Source organism: Chelonoidis abingdonii, chromosome 3 (genome assembly GCF_003597395.2).
Source record: "Chelonoidis abingdonii isolate Lonesome George chromosome 3, CheloAbing_2.0, whole genome shotgun sequence".
NCBI classification, from domain to species: Eukaryota; Metazoa; Chordata; order Testudines; family Testudinidae; genus Chelonoidis; species Chelonoidis abingdonii.
The window spans coordinates 212,330,388-212,349,192 of record NC_133771.1 but is presented as its reverse complement, the minus strand read 5'-3'; the positions used below and the strand labels follow the sequence as shown (position 1 = coordinate 212,349,192).

Below are 18,805 nucleotides of genomic sequence, written 5' to 3'. Positions count from 1 at the left end.
CCAGCTCCTATGCATGAGAGGAGCTCCCTGTAAACATCTGCCAGGCCACCTCACTGTCCTCCTTCAAATCCTTCTTCTCCCGTGCAGCATACAAAATACTTGACAACTAATGGTCAGGCTGCTGGTGTGGTGAGACCACTGCCTATCATGCTGACCAGCATTGTCTCATTACCTTGTGCTCCCTGTTTGTTAAGCCACCTGCTGTCTCTGGTCTTATACTCCCATTGTAAGCTCTTCAGGGCAGGGCCTGTATTTTAGTTCTGTGTTTGTACAGCACCTAGCACAATGGGGACCCAGTCCATGAGTAGGGTTCCTAGGTGTGATTGCAAAAATAATAGACTTGACCCTCAAGAGAAGAGGATGAAGGGCCTGATCCCACCCTCGTTGAAGTGAATGAACATGCCTCCACATTGTGGTTCTAGTTTAGAACTAGAAGCAAAGGCTCTGACACAGCAAAGCATGTAAGCCCATGAAGAAGTACAGTGAGGGGGGCTGTTCTCAAGTAGTATGGGTAATTTGAGAAGATGTTTGCAGTGTTCTTGTAGCCCTGTTGCTCCCAGGATGAGAGGGGGACAAGTTGGGCAAGGTAATATCTTTTATTGAACCAACTTTTGTTGGTGAGAGAGACAAGCTTTTGAGCTCCACAAACCTGAAGAACAACTTTGTGGAACTCGAAAACTTGTCTCTTTCACCAGCTGAAGTTGTTTTTATAGGACAGATTACCTCACCCATCTTGTCTCTCTAATCCAAGAAGGGTCAGATAAGCATAAAAACTCCTTTAGTGCTTATTCAAACTCCATATCTAACCCTTTAGAGATTCTCCTCTTTAAGGAACAAGCTTGATGTAACCTGTTAGAAGGAACAGATTTCAGGGACACCTTTGGTATAGCTTTCTCTATGTGCTAGAGTGGACAGGACAAAAGCAGCAGGGCACAGTGCTGCACCTATAGAACTGGGAAAACAATCTTTTCTGCTAGTTTTTGGTACCACATAAAGACATTTTCTTGCCTGGCACAATTTCGTCAGAAATCAATAAATATTCGATTCCCATGGCTGTAATGTTTGTTGCATAGGGAGTGGAAGCTGAAGAGAAATCTAACTTGCTGGATCATTCAGCTTTGATCTGACTGTTCTTTGTGAAGTTACCAGTGCCAAACCTCCTGGGGGAAAATCTGGAGAAAAAGGAGCATTCTTGGGAAAATACAGCACCACAAAGATTCCGTCGCATTTGCAGTCAATGAATGTCCTTTGGAGGGGCTGGTCAAGGGAGAAATATTGAGAAAATGCAATTCTAGAAAAATGAAGAAAGAGAAAAAATACAGCTCAACCATATCAAGAGATCAGTATGGGTAAAAGATGGAAAGTCCCACAGCACTCAGCAATACCTGTACAGCTAATGGGCAACATATAAATGAAGTTGCAGCTGCTGCATCACCTCCTTTCACCCTGTAGTACGCGATGCCAATTCAACTTTTAGCTCAACTTACTCTGTGGTTTGGATTGTTGGGTACCCAGTGACACTGCTGGAGGACGGAGAGCTAGAGGGCTCACTGCTTGGGTGATTGGACACTGTGATTCTTTGTTTTTCAGGCTCCTATTTCAATGTATTTATATTAGATGATGCCCCACAGTTCCGAAAACCTAGTGATACCCCCTTCCTCTCTATATGTTCTGCTGTGGCCCCTTTTTGATCCCCCCGCCAAGCTACAGTATGTAATGAAAAATTCTGCCTTCTCTCTAGTCTTATATCAGGTTTCATGCATATATGGCCAGATGTGCAGCTATTCGGATATTTCCATTAAGGTCAATGTGCTGAACTTTGGGACAAATTTTGCATTTAACTAAAATCCTAAGGCCAAGATCCTCAGCTGGTGTTAAGTTGTGTAGCTGAGTTAATTTTCTCAGAAGTACATCAACTGATACTAGCTGAGGATCAGGCCCACAGCTTCTGACACAAAACAAAATGTTGCCCTGTATTACTAAAACAGAACAGTATCCTTAAACTACTGCTCCATGTCCATAAAACTTTTTCCAACACAAAAAAATAAAATAAAAATGTCAGAGGGAAAGAATCTCATAAATACAATCTCAAAACCAGAGGTCAATAGCCGGGCCAGTCTGAATGCATAAAGACATGAAATTAAAGCTTAAAAGATTAAGACGCATGCAGACGAACTATATGGAAGATCAAAATATACAACATTAGATTGCAAAATCCCAGTCTCTTCAATAAGCAGTATTCTCCCTGGTTATTAAATTCCTGTTAACAGATTCCTTTTCTTACTCTTCTTTATTTATAACACCTATTTCATGGGGAAAGTTTTCATATTTCCAGATATATCAAAGCACAATCTAGCTTGCAACTTTTCAGAAGCGTTCCTCAGTTACACATACATTAATAATAGCTCAGACAATGGAAAACCATCAGCATTCATTTTATTTATTCAGACAAAATACTGCCACTGAGGCGGAAATGTGGCCAACCCAATGAACTTGATTTTGGCACTTGACAGCATCTGTCTCTTAGACACAATAATGAAAATGTACCATTAGGTTCTGAGGAGTTTTAGTGAGAGACAGACTAATACGATTAATGCAATGAACTGGGCTACCTTGAATGGGGCATTTGAAAGATTCTGGGTAAGTAAGTACTGCTTATCTAGCCTAACAAATTAGGTCATTCAACACAGTTATCTGAGAGAGCCCTGAAGGAATAGATATGACATCCAACAGCTGGAAGCTGAAGCTAGACAAATTTAGACTAGAAATAAGATTCAAATTTTTAACAGTGAGGTTAATTAAACATTGGGAAAACTTACCTCAGGATGTGGTGGATTCTCAATCAGATGGAATGTTAAAATCAAATCTGGGTGCTTTTCTAGGAGATACACTCTAGTTGAAACACGAATTAATTCAATTCCTATAGCCTGTATTATATAGGAGGTCACACCAGATGATCACAATGGTCCCTTCTGGCCTGAGAGTCTATGAATCTATGAAATACCCACAATTAGAAAAACAACGACACTGCTGAACAGCCAGATAACAACTGTAGAAACTCCAGCATGACTGCAACTGCGAGCCTCGAATGCTATTCAGAACAGTCTCTTGTCTCATTAAGGAGAAGGGTACAGTGGTGAAACAAAAACCCAGCTGCTAGGTGCCTAGTTAACCAATGCAAGTTGTATGATATATATAAGAATTCTTCTACATCTGACAACACCGTGAGCTGTCTGTAGCTCATGCTATTACAGCTGCTTTCTCTATTTTGGGTGAATACTGAGGAACATCAGTAGATAGACTCTGAAGACTGCAGCAAAGTTGCAGGTCAGGGTGGGGAATCCAGATGAGATGCTCCCATTGAAGCGAATGGGTATAACTCCCACTGGCTTTAATGCCAGCAGAATTAGACCAATGCTGTGTACTTGCAAAAATTCCACACCATTCCAGCCTCATCCTCAAGGATGAGAAGAGGGTGGGAAGAAGGAAGTAAGAAGGAGGCACAGGTACAGTGGAGGACAGTGGGGCTGAAAATAAGGTGTGGGTGGAATTACGGGTTGGGGCATCATCCTCACATCTCTACAAATGTGACTGACAATGAAGGAATGATCCTAATTAAATCCACCACCAGCTCAAGGGGAAATCTCCCACTCTCACATTTCTGTCCTGCTGTATAACAAGCATCGTCCAGAAATGTTGCCTGATTTGTGTCTTAAGGGCGGACTTGATATCCTGCTTTCACCACACACAATGTTCTCGGATTTCTCCCACTCCTCCTCATTTTCCCTCGCTCCCAAGTGTACAAATAAATCAGACAGCGGCTAAATAAATAGTGTTAATAATACCTGACTTTGAGATCTTTACAGCTGAAGCAGAATAGACACAAGCTCCTTGAGCTACAGAGACAACGGGGGAAACAGCTTCTCTGATACCCATCCTGCAGCCTAGCCAGCACATTTAGGAGCCATGACACTGTACCATGAATCGAACCTGTGGAGGCCCCTTGGAAAATGTATCTAGAGCCCAGAGCGGTGTAGCGCTGTCCGGGCAAACTCAGTCTCTCTCTGTGTTAGTGACAAACTACTTCAGTGATATTGTAGAGGTTCCAGGGAAGAAGTAACGCAAAGCTGTCTGGGTGCATAATCCTCTTTCAGTCAATGGGATTGTCTGGTAACTCAAGGGTCTGAGTTTCTCTCTTGCCTCAAAATACATGTCCAAAATACACAGTGATTTTGGATGCCTCTGTTTTTCACTGCCCAAAGAGGCCTCATCTTCAGTGCGGGGCACTCAGCACCTTCTGAAATTCAGGCCGTTTCGAGAGTGTAAGGTTGGGCGCTCAGAAACTAGTCACTTCTGCAAAACTTGGCCCTCGGGTAACAGGATAAAAGCCCTGAGGAAATGTCACTGCTCATCTCAGTGAGAACAATATATACACAAACCACCCCCAAGCAGGGGGGGCAATCAGAATTTTCTTACGGAACGGGCATGGAGGAAGGGCTGATTGGGGGGTTCTGCCCTGGGGCTGAGCATATGACCCTGGGGTGCGGGGGGGGAGAGCATGTTTGAGACTCCCTGGGTTGTCAGATCCACCTGAAATTCTTGTTTAGAAATTGATTTTGTGCCCAACGTCTCTGAGGCAGTGGCCAGACCCGCTCTGTGCTGCGGCCATGAGGGGCTCAGTGACGCACAGAGGCCACCCCCATCCCTAGCAGCACAGATAGATGCTCCCCCCACCGAATAGGAATCCAAGGGCTTCCCCTTCTAGGGACCATCATCTCCTCAAACACCCCCCTTGTCCCCAAGCTTCCCTGCTGGATCAGCGGCCTGTGGTGCTCAAGCAGCTCCAAGCTGCAGACGCGGTTGCCCTTGCAACCATGGAGGAAGGTCAGCAGCCTGGCTTCACTCAGCAGCTCCATGCTAGGCTGGATCAGCAATGGACGGGGCCCAGAGCACACGATCCTACAACAGTCCCTGTGCCATGGAACCACCCAGACTGAGGATGGACCAGGAGCTGCTGGGGGGAGTGTGTGGGGGAACCCGATGGGGTGAAGCTCTGGAGCGGGGGGATTCAAGCTCTAGACAGAGCTAGGGAGACCTTTTCCAGCCTCTGCCTTGAACCCTGATTGTGTTGTAGGGCAGCCTTCCCTCCCCTCCTCTGCCCCCAGCGATGGGCACTGAGCCCTGTGATCGCCCAGGGATCAGTTTGGTTTTGGGGAGCAGGAAGCGTGGCTCCAGTTCTTGTATTATTACACCCCTGTGCCTCTCCCTCTCCCAATGATCAATTCCATCACTGCCTCTATGTACAATATTCTCACTGTTCTTAAATTATAATGGCTCATATCACTCACTGGAAGAGAAAACTGACCCACTTTGAGGCGACCATATCTTACATTTCAGAACACACCCTAACTTGACTATCTCTGATGTACTCTTGATCCACTTCTGCCCTGAAATCTAAAAGAAACCAGCCAATTTTAGGGTCAGAGAGGGAGAGATGACACTTCCTTTGTACACGTATAAATATCAGTACACAAGCTGCATTTTCAAATTTTAGGTATTGTTTTAAAAAGGGGCTACGGGAGGAGGCAGGGCCTAATATTAATAGAAATGTCTTTATGATTTTTAACGTGTTCAGTAAAAGCAGTTTTGTTCATATTTATATCTCCTCCTTTCAGTGTTTGCAACTCAAAAACGGCAGCTCTGTGCTGGAAAATGAGCGCCACAAAGTGAATCTTCTTAGTTGCTGACCTTGTTCAAGGTGCTCTGATTTCTAGTCTACCCAGTCCTTTCTGGTGGGCCAAAAATGAACAAAGAGCCCAATGCAATATTGAACATGATTTTCATCTACAGTGGGGGCTGAGTCTTGGTTTAAGAATGTTTTTTAAAAGGGCCCATGACATTAACATTCGGTTATCCAGTAGGGCCATGATGAGATAATAAAACAATGAAGAATTGGGTAGGCTAGAGATTCTACCCTTGCCTGTTAAGCCCTAATTCTGTAAGCGATCGAAACCAACGTGAGTGTGCCAGACTGTGTCTGGATGGACTCACTTGTGGAACTGGGGTCTTAGCTACCCGGCTAATAACTACCTTAGAAAATCCACATTCAATACGTAAATAAAGAAAGCAGAAGGCAGGCTGTATAATTACTGCACTGGCTTAGGGTGTCAGGTGCTCACTCCCGAATGCTATTTTACATTAATAATTATATCTGAATATTCTACTATCCTATTCAAATTCCAAAAGCTCCATCCTTGGTGAAGCATTTCTTTCTACTACCTTCTTGTTGCTTCTGTACCGTGGAACCCTACCGCAGTCTTCTCCCATTATGGGAAGTCAGGCCTGGCTTTTGGAGTGTGCTGTGGGGAAAACACAGCCAGCCTGTTTTCCCTACAGTAAAGTGCAGCCTCCAGGCAGAATCGGGACCAGGACTAAGCTACTTCAATACAAATTATAAATACACCTCTACCTCGATATAATGCTGTCCTCGGGAGCCAAAAAATCTTACTGCATTATAGGTGAAACCGCATCATATCGAACTTGCTTTGATCCACCAGAGTGCGCAGCCCCAACCCCCCCACGGACCACTGCTTTACTGCGTTATATCCAAATTTGAGTTATATTGGGTCGCGTTATATTGAGGTAGAGGTATAATATAAAAGGCAGTATTGCCTAGACCACAGCCTGAGACTCCAGAAACCTGGGTTCTAGTCCTACCTCTGCTACCAGCCTACAGGGTAATCCCGAGTAAGTCATTTCATGGCTCTATGCCTCAGTTTCCCTATCAGTAAAATAGCGGTAATGATACTGAACTCCTTTATAAAGTGCTTTGAGATCTACTAATGAAATAATAATAAGTCCTAGGTCTTCGCGTTGTAATAGGTAAGGTGCTCAACTAATTGGCTGGCAATGATCCATTTTCTCCCAAGGATAAAAAGCTGGTTGCATTTTTTTTTATTTTCAAAATATTTTGTTGACATTAAAATAAAATAAAAAAATCCCCAAGAAAACCAACAAATTTCTAAATGTTTTTACCGCTTTTTGAAATACGTTAATCACAAGTTCCTATAAACACATCTGGACAAACTCTCTCTAGATGGCTTTCATCCCAGCTCTGAAAAGACAGACAAATTTGATACTGACGTGCTAATTCTGGACTTCTTTTCCACATTTATTGCAGTTATAAAAATAGAGAGACAAGGTGAGTGAGGTGATCTTTTCCTGGACCAGCTTCTGTTGGTGAGAGAGACAAGCTTTCGAGCTTACACAGAGCTCTTCTTCGGGGCTGGGAATGTACTCAGACGGTCATAGTTATAAAAACAGTCCTCTGAAAATAAACTCATTTCTCTGGGGTGAAATCAAAATAAAACCTCATTCTGTGTGGCCAGACTCCATCCTCAGAAGTGCCCTACCTGGCAGTCTGAGCTGCATTCCTGGAGCCAAGGCAGGAGTCTGGTGCTCACTGTTCATTATTTGTTCTGCAGTGGCATTACACAACCATGTAACTAAGCGATGGTCCCTCAAGGCCACCCGGGGGAAGGGGTGTCAAGTGGGGCAATTTGCTCCAGACCCCGGGCCCCACAGGAGCCCCCAAGAGAGTTTTTCAGGGCCCCTGGAGCAGGGACTTTCATTCGCTCCATGGGCCCCAGAAAACTCTCGTGAGACCCAGGCCCCCGGAGCTTCTTGCGCGCCGGGTCTTTGGCGGCAATTTGGCGGTGGGGGGTCCTTCCACCCCAGGTGTCTTAAACAGATAGTTAAGGGTTAATGTCTCTTTTACCTGTAAAGGGTTAACAAGCTCCGTGAACCTGGCTGACACCTGACCAAAGGACCAATTGGGGGACAAGATACTTTCAAATCTTCGTGGAGGGAAGTCTTTGTTTGTGCTGTTTGTGTTCTTTGTTCTCTCTTGGGACTAAGAGGGGCCAGACATGCAACCAGGTTTCTCCAATCTTTCTGAAACAGTCTCTCATGTTCAAAATAGTAAGTACTAGCTAGAAGGCAGATTAGTCTTTTGTTTGTTTTCTTTATTTGCAAATGTGTATTTTACCGGAAGGATATTTTACCTCTGTTTGCTGTAACTTGTAACTTAGGCTAGGGGGGAGGGAGTCCCTCTAGTCTATGTATAGCTGAAGACCTTGTAAACATTTTCCATCCTGGTTTTACAGAGATAGTTTTTATTTTTTCTTTCTTTAATTAAAAGATTTCCTTTTTAAGAACCTGATTGATTTTTTTCCTTGTGTAAGACCCAGGGGGATTGGGTCTGAACTCACTAGGGTGTGGTGGGGGGAAAGAAGGAGGGGGAAAAGTTAATTTCTCTCTGTTTTAAGATTCAAGGAGTTTGGATCACAGTGATCTCTCAGGGTACCCCAGGGAGGGGAAAGTCTGGGAGGAGGAAAAGGAGGAGGAATGGTTTATTTCTCTTGGTTTTAAGACCCAAAGGGTTTGGGTCTTGGGTCCCCAGGGAAGATTTTGGGGGAACAGGAAGTGCACCAAAACACTATATTTTTGGTTGGTGGCAGTGCTATCAAATCTAAGTTAGGAATTAAGCTTAGAAGGGTACATGCAGGTCCCCACTTTTTGGACGCTAAAGTTCAAAGTGGGAATAATACCCAGACACCAGGACCCACCACCGAAGTGCCGGGTCTTCAGTGGCAATTTGGCAGCGGGGACCCCCTGCCACTGAAGACTTCCAGGCCCCCTGAATCCTCTGGGTGGCCCTGTGGTCCCTGACCAGGCCCTCCGATGGGGGGGAAAGGGGGCATTTGCCCAGGGGCCCGGGCGATTTCAAAGAGCTAGCCCTAGAGAGGATACAACAGAACAGTCTCTGAACTCAGAAGCCATCAGGGGCTGCATTTGTGCCTGACCTGTATAGAGAAGAGTGCTCCTTGAATCCTTCCCCAACTTGTCCATCTCAAAGAGCCAGCCCGAATCTGGCCCACAGTATGGTATCTCTCATTCTCTAAGCATATTCTGTTCATTGGTAAACCTAGACTGCAAGCTTACTTAGATTGCATACTGCTTGGGGTGGGGGTTGTGATTCAGTTTTGTGTTCGTACAGCTCCCAGCACAAGAGGGTCCTGGTCTACCGCAATAGAAACAACACATAATAATATAGGTTCCTCCCTATGTTTTAGTTAAGATAAAATAACACACCCATTGCTGGAAAACAGTGCAGAAAAACAACTCCCAGAGCACTTCTATGCCCATTGTGCAGCATGATGATCTGGGAACCACCCTTACAGGGAACAGCTATGTCATAATTTCAAAACTGTTGCCGCATCAGTGCTGTAATTATCCAGGTTAGGTCATGACACCCCAGAGTCCAGATGGGCCATTAGCTGAAGAACCATCTTCCCTAAGATGTGAGGAGAGCTTCTTGCTCTGTGGCTGGATTAGCAGCCCTGTATGTTTTATGTAAGGATTCTCATTCAATTTACAATACAGCTGTTTGTTGAATTGCTTATGTGGGTCCTAAATAATGTCCCATCCCTCACAACAAACAAAACCCGTCATATCAGAGAATCCCTTAGTCAAAGAGTTATGCTTGGAAATGTCTCTCCAGTTTCTTTCCATTTAGCAATGTTACATACTGCTGCCCCAAGGACTGCTGCATAGTTAAAAAACAGTTCTGATTTCATCTAGGGCACCGAAGTGGCTGGGTCTCATGGATCTGCCATGTGCTACTCTATAACGATTCAGTAGGGGTTGCAATACACAGTCACACAGCAACATTATGAAGTTAATGGGATGACGTCCATTTATGCTAGCCAAAGATTTGATCCATTTATATTGGTCATTAATTTTTGGTTGCTTCAATTTCTCCATTGTCCTCTAAGTTCCTTTAAGGCCCCCATATCACTACCTCTAAGATGAAGCTGACCAAGTCCCCGAAGAAAGAAAGGATTAACCACTTTGCTTCCTGAATTCAACTTCATCAAGCATTATTAGCTTGTTATATAGTGCAGCGGCACAGACTTACAGTAGCTAGGTATGCAAAGCATTTTATTGATTGAAGATCGGCATTTTCCCCCCTCCCACACACACACACACACACGTACTCACACACGTGCTGACCGCTCCTCGGCCACATCTGAGGATCTGGGCCATGCTTCTGTGGCCCAAGGAGTGGACAGTGTAAATTAGATGCTACATGGGTTGATGTAGGGAAAAGTTATCAGGCAAAGGAAAGGGATGCTGACACACAACAACAGATTCCTAATGGAAAGCTGGCTCTTCAAAGTGATGTGCCTGGTACTGAGTAGCACTCAAGTAGTTACAATAATGAGCTGGAATAATGGTTGTTTCTAAATGCACATAGTCGCCCTAGGAAAAAGAGTAATGAGGAAAAGGTGCTAGAAACTGGGACTAGTGCAATAAACCAAAACGCTGAAACTAAAGCAGCTTTTCCTAATTCGCAGCCCCACAGGGTCTATTATCCCACTGAGGCAATTGTACAATAATAAGGTAGATAGCATGACCAGAGAGGCTAGTTAAGCCCTGTGTCCATACTGGCTATTCCTAACAGCCACAGTTGGAAAGGGATGAGTTAGTTGTTAATTCCTGAATTTGAAGCTCACCTGAACTGAAATTGGCACAGAAAAGCTGCCTTGTAAAGTTCAATTTCCCTCACTGACCACAAGCCATGCGAAGAGGCATCTGAGACTTGTGTGCTACTATGTTAAAACCAAAAATCTCCTCTCCTTTTCTTCCGACGCACATCGTCTGCTTTTGGAAGATCTTTGAGAATATACAGTGAGAACGGCAACCATTTCATTATTGGACAAATCTGGGAAAACTCGTAATTTTGGCCATGTTTACCACACAATACTGTGTTCTTCAGCAGAAACTGAATCAGTATTCTTGGTCAAATTTAGAAAGCCTTGGAAAAAGCTAGTGGGGGATTTTCAAAAGCATTCAGTGTTGGATTAATTCTGCTCCCATTTAGGGGACGGTCGAACTCTCCCTAACTTCAATGGAAGCAGAGTTAGGCCAAAGCTGAGCACTTTTCGAAAACCCATCCATTGACGTTTTACTTCCAAATTCTCACAAACTGGAAACAATAGTTCGCTTCGCTACAGTCCCTGTCATCTGAGGATTTCAAAGCACTTTGGAAGGTAAAGGTCTGCTTCATGAACTAAATGTAAACAAGTAGCCTCAGGGCTGCCTTGCAAGTGGTCCCTCACTTCAGTTTTCCTTTTGGGTCCCCGTTACCTCCATACAAACTTATCTTCCAATCCATCAACAGAGTTTATTAACTAACACTCAGCACAAACAGTCCACAAGCACAAGTCCCCAAACATAGTCCATATCCGCCAGGACTTGTACTCTTTAAAAATCCAGCTTCAATCTCACCATCCCGACATCTTTTGCCACCCTGGACTCTTCAGGGAGGGGGTAGAGTTGGAGCGGGGACTTTGGGGAAGGAGTTGGAATGGGGGCAGGGCAGGCTGGAGTCGAGGTGGGGTCAGCGGCAGAGGGGGGTCAACCACCCACTGGGATGAGCAGAAGCTGGCGCCTATGCCTGGAGCAATATACAGTAAAAGCTTTTTTAACCGGCATGCTGGGAGAACAGGGGGTGCTGGTACATTTTAAATGCCGTTAACTCTGAGGGAGGGGTTTGGAGTACAGGACAGAGTCATGGGAGGAGCTGCAGGGCACAGGCTCTGGGAGGGTGTTTGCGTCTAGGAGGGGGCTTGGGGCGTGGGAGAGGTCTCGGGGTGCTGGATGGAGGGCACTCAGCTCCAGCGGCTCCCCATCCCTGCTGCTTCTGGCGGATGAAATCACAGGGCTGACCTATGTAAAGTATTTCCATCTCCCTTAATGATCTGAAACCTGTTTCATAAAGTCTGAATTTAATCTGTCTAGGTTTTCATAGTGCAGTCATCACCATCATTCATGGGACAAAACAGAAGAAAACTCTGTCAAGAATATAGGGCCAGGTCCTTAGCTGGTATAAAACAGCCTAGCTCCATGGACTTTGACAGAGAGATGGCGACTTACACCAGTTGAGGATCTGGTCCGATGGTGTTTTCCTTTCCACCCTTCGATTATAAGGTCTGATTGTATGAGAAAAACAAGACATTCTTTTAAATTATTATTTATTTAACTGGAGTGAGGTGCTGCCAGGCCATTGTGTTCTTGTTGCTGTGGGAAGAGACGTCTAATCTGAACGAGATGAGATCTGGGCTCATTCATTTCTGGTGGAATTGCATTCCATAGGCAAGGTCTAACTGCTGATAAAGCCCTGTCCTCTCTGCCATAAACATTCCCAGTGTTTGCAGCCGTCGTCTAAGATGCCAATACAACTGACAAGCAGTTGCTTATACGATGTTTGTAAGATATTTTCATATCATTTGTTGCATTCCTTCTATAACTTCAGATTTGTTTTAGCAACTAGGCTTTAATGCCCAGGATGTGGTTCTCAATATCTTTGTACAAAATGGTGAGAAACACAAAAGCTATCTGCAACCAAACCTCTAAGACCTTACTGGCTACTAATTTGGTCATGTCACAGCTGGTGACAGAGAAGCCTCAATTAGTCTGTACTAAATGAAGGGAAAGTGGGGGAAGAAGGTAAAGTAAAAGTGAAAGCGGGAAAGAAGAGAAGGATGGCATATTTCTTTGGGTTATTGAGTTCAATGAGCACAAGCTCAAGCCCTAAAGCACGTCTCGCTTGCACCCTATTTCATTTTTTCTTTTTACACGATGCTGGGGAATGGTCTTCAGACCTGATGCTCCTTCCACTAAAGTCGAGACTCAAAACTTCCAGGAAATGTAGCTTTTCCTCCCTTCTCCCCCATTTATTTCTGAACCAGCTACTTCAGCAGCAGTAGTGTTTACCTGCAGTTCCCTTCCATGCTGTTGCTGGTGACCCCAAAGCTGTCTTCAGACCTCCATTTAAATAAAGCTCTCTTGTATTTTGCACACCCATATCTGCCCCAGGAACAGAAACCTCAGTCTGCATGAGCTGCTGACTTGCACTGGTATTTTGCTGGGATATATGGAGAGACAATGGAACACGCTCGTTAGCTGCTCTTACCTGTCCTGCGAAAAGGCCACACACACCAATTATACAGAGAATGTTGAATACGGCAGAGCCAACAATGGTTCCGACTCCTACGTCTCCTTTTGTGATAAAAACACCTGAAAAACAAGTTCAAGGCAAACAGAGTAAGTCAGAAAGAACAGGGATCCTACTCCAAAAAACTGCACCCCTTTGCTGTATACACTAGAACTTCCGAGTTCCAAACACCGTGGGAATGGAGGTTGTTTGTAACTCTGAAATATTCATAACTCTGAACAAATGTTATGATGGGTCTTTCAAAAGTTTACAACAACTGAATAATGACTTAATACAGCTTCGAAACTTTACTATGCAGAAGAAAATGCTGCTTTTAATCATCTTAATTTAAATGAAACAAACACGGGAACAGTTTCCCTACCTTGTCAAATCTTTTTTTTAAACTTTCCCATTATTTCTGTAATACACCTCTACTCTGATATAACGTGACCCAATATAACATGAATACGGATATAGCGCAGTAAAGCAGCGCTTGGGGTGGGGGAGCGCTGTGCACTCCGGTGGATCAAAGCAAGTTCAATATAATGCAGTTTCACCTATAACACAGTAAGATTTTTTGGTTCCTGAGGACAGCGTTCTATCGGGGTAGACGTGTAGTTTACGTTTCACACAGTACTGTACTATCTTTGCTTTTTTTTGTTGTTGTTGTCTCTGCTGCTGCCTGATTGCATACTTCCAGTTCTAAATGAGGCGTGCAGTTGACCGGTCAGTATGTAACTCTGGTGTTCGTAGCTCTGAGGTTCTACTGTACCTGGATCTTGCTGCAATAGGATAGCCCCCTATTCTGCCCCCTATGAGCTGAGTGCTGCTGTGAGGGAGTCCCTCCGATCCTCTGTTCTTTATTGTGCTCATCAAGGTAGTATCTGAGCATCCTCCAGTAGTGCCTTAAGCAATATGGCTACACATCCTTCTCTTCTAAACTGAGCCTTCTGGTGGGATGAAGGGTAATTTTTTTAATCTCTCAACTAATCTCTCCCTCTAAAGGTTTTGAATCCACAACTTCACAAGACAGCAGCCTCCACCAGCCCTCACAGCATGCCCTTGTATGTGTCACAGAGAGGGTCGGGAATTTCTTGTTCTTGGAAGAGGAGGAGAGGATGGTTGGACATGCAGGAGAACTGCTTGCATGGATCTCCAGTGCACACAGCTACACCCCTGTGCTCCAGCCTCTCATCCAAAACAAGACCAAACATAAAACCCCCCTGATCTGCACTAAAATTTCCATCTACACTGTAATCGAGTTAAAAACATGGTTCTATCTTGCAGTATAGATGGGACTGACCCATTCTCAAACTGTATTTAGTCATCTGTAATGGACACAAAGCATGGCCATTGTGTGTGTAGGTACACTTCAGTGGCGTGTTAATCTATTCATGGTGCACAGAGCCTGGATTATGCTGGGTGACGCACATTGTACATAAGAACTGAAATTCAGGAGTTTGCTTTCATCCACATCGGGAGATTTATACATATAGCTCCTAGACTTAATAAGGATTTATCACAATTAATCTTCCATGTGTCCATGAGAGAACGGGTTAAGACTTATTACAACTCTTAGAGTCATTTGGCAATTCCAGCTGTACTTAGTGCCTTTAAAACCTGTTTAAAGAAGAAGTGGCTGGTTAGTTACCTATAACCGATGTAAACAACTCAGGAGCGGAGCTTCCAGCTGCCATGAAAGTTGCCCCAGCCACATCTTCACTAAGATGCAAGCGCTACAGAGAAACAAAATGAAGTCCATGATTATAACACTGGCACGTGGGAAGAAATTCAACTGAAAAAGTTAAGTTGTCTGTCTGAGCAGGAAATTGCTTATATGCTTAAATGGAAAGAAGGGACAAACAACAGGACAGAGAAGCATTCGTTACCATGGGGAAATATTGCATTCTCAGTCTAATAAAGCAAGATGGTTGTGCCCTGTGATTTCAATTTACAGAGGGCTAGATTGTTCCTTTGAGCACTGCTCCACTCCAGGAGGCATGATGACACCCCTCTGAGTCACAATTTCTTTCCTGTCTCCATGCACACGTTGTCTCACCTACTCTGGCCAGTACATGCTGGGGGCTGGAGGGATGGAGCCAAGTTCTTGCCCATGTGCTTTGGGGAATATGTAAGGGTGTGAGTGCCCCAGACTCAAGGTGCTAACTTGGCTGTATGGGATTTACCCAGAACTGCTAACACAGTGGTCCCCAACCTTTTTGTGGCCAGTTGCATATTCATGTTTACAGAAGAGTGTGGCGGGCGCCAGCAATTACTCACATACTGGGCTGGCTCCAGGCACCAGTGGAACAAGCACGTGCCTGGGGCAGCACATGCTACGGAGTGGCATTCCGTCCATTCTGCAGAGTCAGAGTGGGTTTTTTTTTGTTTTTTTGTTTTTGTTTTTTGGCGCAAGTTCTGGGCAGTGCAGAGAGAAGCTGGAGAGAAGCCGGGAGGACAGAGAACACTGGCGCCCGCAGCATGCAGCCCCGGAGTACTCTGTCCCCAGCGGGCGAGGGGCCCGGCTTCTCTCCCCTGCTGGGCAGTAGGTGGGCCTCGTGCCTGCCAGGGACAGAGAACATTGGCACCCGCAGCCCCGGAGTTCTCTGTCCCCAGCAGGCACGGGGCCGCGACTTCTCTCCAGCTTAAGCCGTGACCCCGCGCCTGCCAGGGACCGAGAACACCGACGCCCGCAGTCTGCAGCCCCGGAGAAGCAAGAGAGAAGCCGCAGTCCTGTGTCTGCCAGGGACCGAGAACACCAGCCCCTGCAGCCTGCAGCCCTGAGTCCTCTGTCCCCGGCAGGCGTGGGGCTGCGGTTTCTCTCCCCTGCTGGGCACTAGGCGGGTGCACATAAATGCCTCGGCGGGCGCCACTGCGCCCACGGGCACCACATTGGGTCAATGGATATGCTTGAGTTCATACTTCCTAAAGAGAGATTATAATAACCGTGGCTTCCCTAGGACAGAAATCTGAGGCAATGTGTTCAAATGGCCACGACAAGCTGGGTAGTCCAAAGACGTGGAAAAGGAAGTAAAAATCTATTCCACGGTGCTATCAGTTGGTGCCTGTATATGCTATTATAACCCTAATATTAATACACTTCCAAAGCTGATTGAACTAAACTGGGAAAAGCCGTTCTTATCTGGAATAAGCACGTCCGCATGACGAGCTATTGTGGGATGTCAATTTCCAAGTGTTTACAAGCCCTTAGGTCAGGGGTGGGCAAACTACATCCTGCGGACCACATCCAGCCCGCGGGACCATCCTCCTGGCCTGGGAGACTAGCCCCCGACCCCTCTCTCGCTGTTCCCCCTCGCCCGCAGCCTCAGCTCACTCACTCCGCCACTGGCACAATGCTCTGGGTGCTGCAATGCTCTGGGCAGTGAGGCTCCTGGCCTGATCTGGTGCTCTCAGCTGCGTGGTGGTGGTGGCGGCGACGGCGGCAGTGTGGCTGTAGCATCGCCAGCCACTGGTGCTCCAGGCCGTGTGATAAGGGGGCAGGGAGCAGGGGGGAGGGTTGGATAGAGGACAGGGGAGTTTGGGGTGGTGGTCAGGGGGTGGGAGTATGAATGGTAGTTGGGGGAGAAACAGGGCATTGAATGGGGGCAGAGGTCCCGGGGAGGGCAGTCAGGAAGGAGGGGAGGTTGGATGGGGTGTCAGGGGGCAGTCAGGGGCAGGGGTTCCGGGGCCAGTCAAGGGCCAGGGAGAAGGGGTGGTTGGATGGGGCAGGGGTCCTGGGGAGGCCGTCAGGAATGAGAGGAGGGGTTAGATAGGGTGATGGGGGTTGGGGGCAGTCAGGGGACAGGGAGCAGGGATATGTGGATGGGGCAGGGGTTCCAGAGAGGCCATTAGGGAACAAGGGTGGTGGATAGGGCAGGAGTCCCAGGGGAGCAGATAGGAGGTGGGGGCCTGGCCATGACCCCCTTCCCTAACCGGCCCTCCACACAATTTACGAAAGCCAATGCGGCCCTCAGGCCAAAAGTTTGCCTGCCCCTGCCGTAGGCAAAAGGACTTCCCTAATGTGATTGAATGACAGCGAGACCTCTTTCCAAAGACAAAGTTTTGCAAGTTAACAAGTGAGAGAAGCTACTAAAAGTATAAAAAGCATACCACATCACCCGATAGGGTTGCATATCTGTCACCTTTAGTGACATTGAATAATCCCTGGCTCTCAGAGCTGTCCTATTGATTTCAGTAGGACTTCTTGTGGAGCAGATGATTACTTTGTGTGAGGAAGGGCAGCAGAATCCAGCACCAGATGTTATCCGAAAGTCTGATCAAACTATTTCCCCTTTAATCTGACAAGGGCGCCAGGAGAAAAGGCAGTAGAGACCCTTCTCAAGTTAGCTGGGCCTCTTTCCCATGAACATCGGAATGCTAACACTGAAGGCTATGGCCATGCAAGTTGGAAGTTTTAAAGACAAGTCATTTCATATTAAGACCAAAAAAAAAAAGAAAAAAAAGTTGGAGCAACTCTGAAAAGAGGAACACGTATTTCTTTCATTGTCACAGAACTTGAGAGCAGCTTGATGAAATTGGAAAGAAAGGACTTTGTGTCTCAAAAAGGTCACCTTTGGGCTGAGAACAAATATATTGGAAAAAAAAAACCCTCATGTTTTTGAGAGAGTTAAGGCATCTTTGGATAATCATGGTTAACATGTATTGTTAACCTATATCACATTGCTATGGTCTGCAGTATGATCACCTTTATCTAATACTTGTTAAACCACACTCCCTCTTCTCTGCACCACAACTATATCTCTGGCATAGATCAGTTGCCCAATCACCCCTTTGATCATCCAAATGGTTTTTGCTGAGACGAGGCTGTGCTGTATTCCGATGAACCAGAAACACAAGTATAGTTTATGAGTCAGCTTCCATCAGAGCTGTCAGATAGAAATGATTTTGCAACTAACCTCCCACACCTCCTCCTCCAGCTCAGGAGCAGCTCCGTTTTCAGGAAGATGGATAATTGTGGTTCTACCATCAAGGGAGATCTGCAGGAGTCCTTCCCAATTGACAAAGATCTCCAAGTGGCAAAACCAATCTGTATTTCCTACCTGCAGCACAGATTTCGTTGCACGGAATTGGCTTTGGGAAAGACTTGAAGACACTTCAAACACACGGCCCACGCTCAACAGATAATTATCTTTCTGTGTTTATTCAGGCTGGGCAGTGCTCCTTATCTTCTAAAATTTCATCCTGCTGGCCTGAGCCAAATGGGGACAGTTTCCTTTGCAATTTCTTGAAATGTGTGAGAGCAGCTTTCACTGCTGCTGTACAATTTAAAATAGAATTAGAATCTTGAAGGGAGGTCTGAAATCTAAATAAGGGATCAGAGCCTCAGCTAATGTAAATCAACCATAGCTCCTAATTTATATCAGCTGAGGATCTGGCCCAGTGTTTTAAACTGAAGTCTGCTCTGTGACATGCACTCAGCAGAATTTTTACCATTCATTATTATTGTTATTATACATTCATATTGCTGTAGCATGTACAGGCCAGCGAGCCAAGGGCTCCCAGTGCTAGGTGCTGTAAAACGTAGAAAATGAAAGGCCCTGCCCCAAAGATCTCACAGTCTACAAGACAAGACAGCAGGTGGGTGAAGCAGCAAAAGTAATAGGATGTGTGCAATTCTTAGGCCACGTCTACACTACGGGATAAAATCGAATTAGCTAAAATCGGTTTTATAAAACTGATATTATAATTTCGATTTCATGCGGCCACACTAGGCACAGTAATTCG

The 18,805-nt window shown here is 45.6% G+C and overlaps 1 protein-coding gene across 3 annotated transcripts in view; it reads right to left on the bottom strand.

The window, feature by feature from the left end:
* SLC24A3 (solute carrier family 24 member 3) overlaps nucleotides 1-18,805 on the bottom strand; it is a 357,605-nt gene that overhangs the window by 87,416 nt on the left and 251,384 nt on the right. For all 3 annotated transcript variants that reach the window (XM_032795892.2, XM_032795894.2, XM_032795893.2), the window contains exons 5-6: nucleotides 14,712-14,796; nucleotides 13,040-13,143 (exon numbers count right to left, since the gene is read on the bottom strand). In XM_032795892.2, the coding sequence (XP_032651783.1) occupies nucleotides 13,040-13,143; nucleotides 14,712-14,796 (189 nt within the window). The remainder of the gene's footprint in view (nucleotides 1-13,039; nucleotides 13,144-14,711; nucleotides 14,797-18,805) is intronic.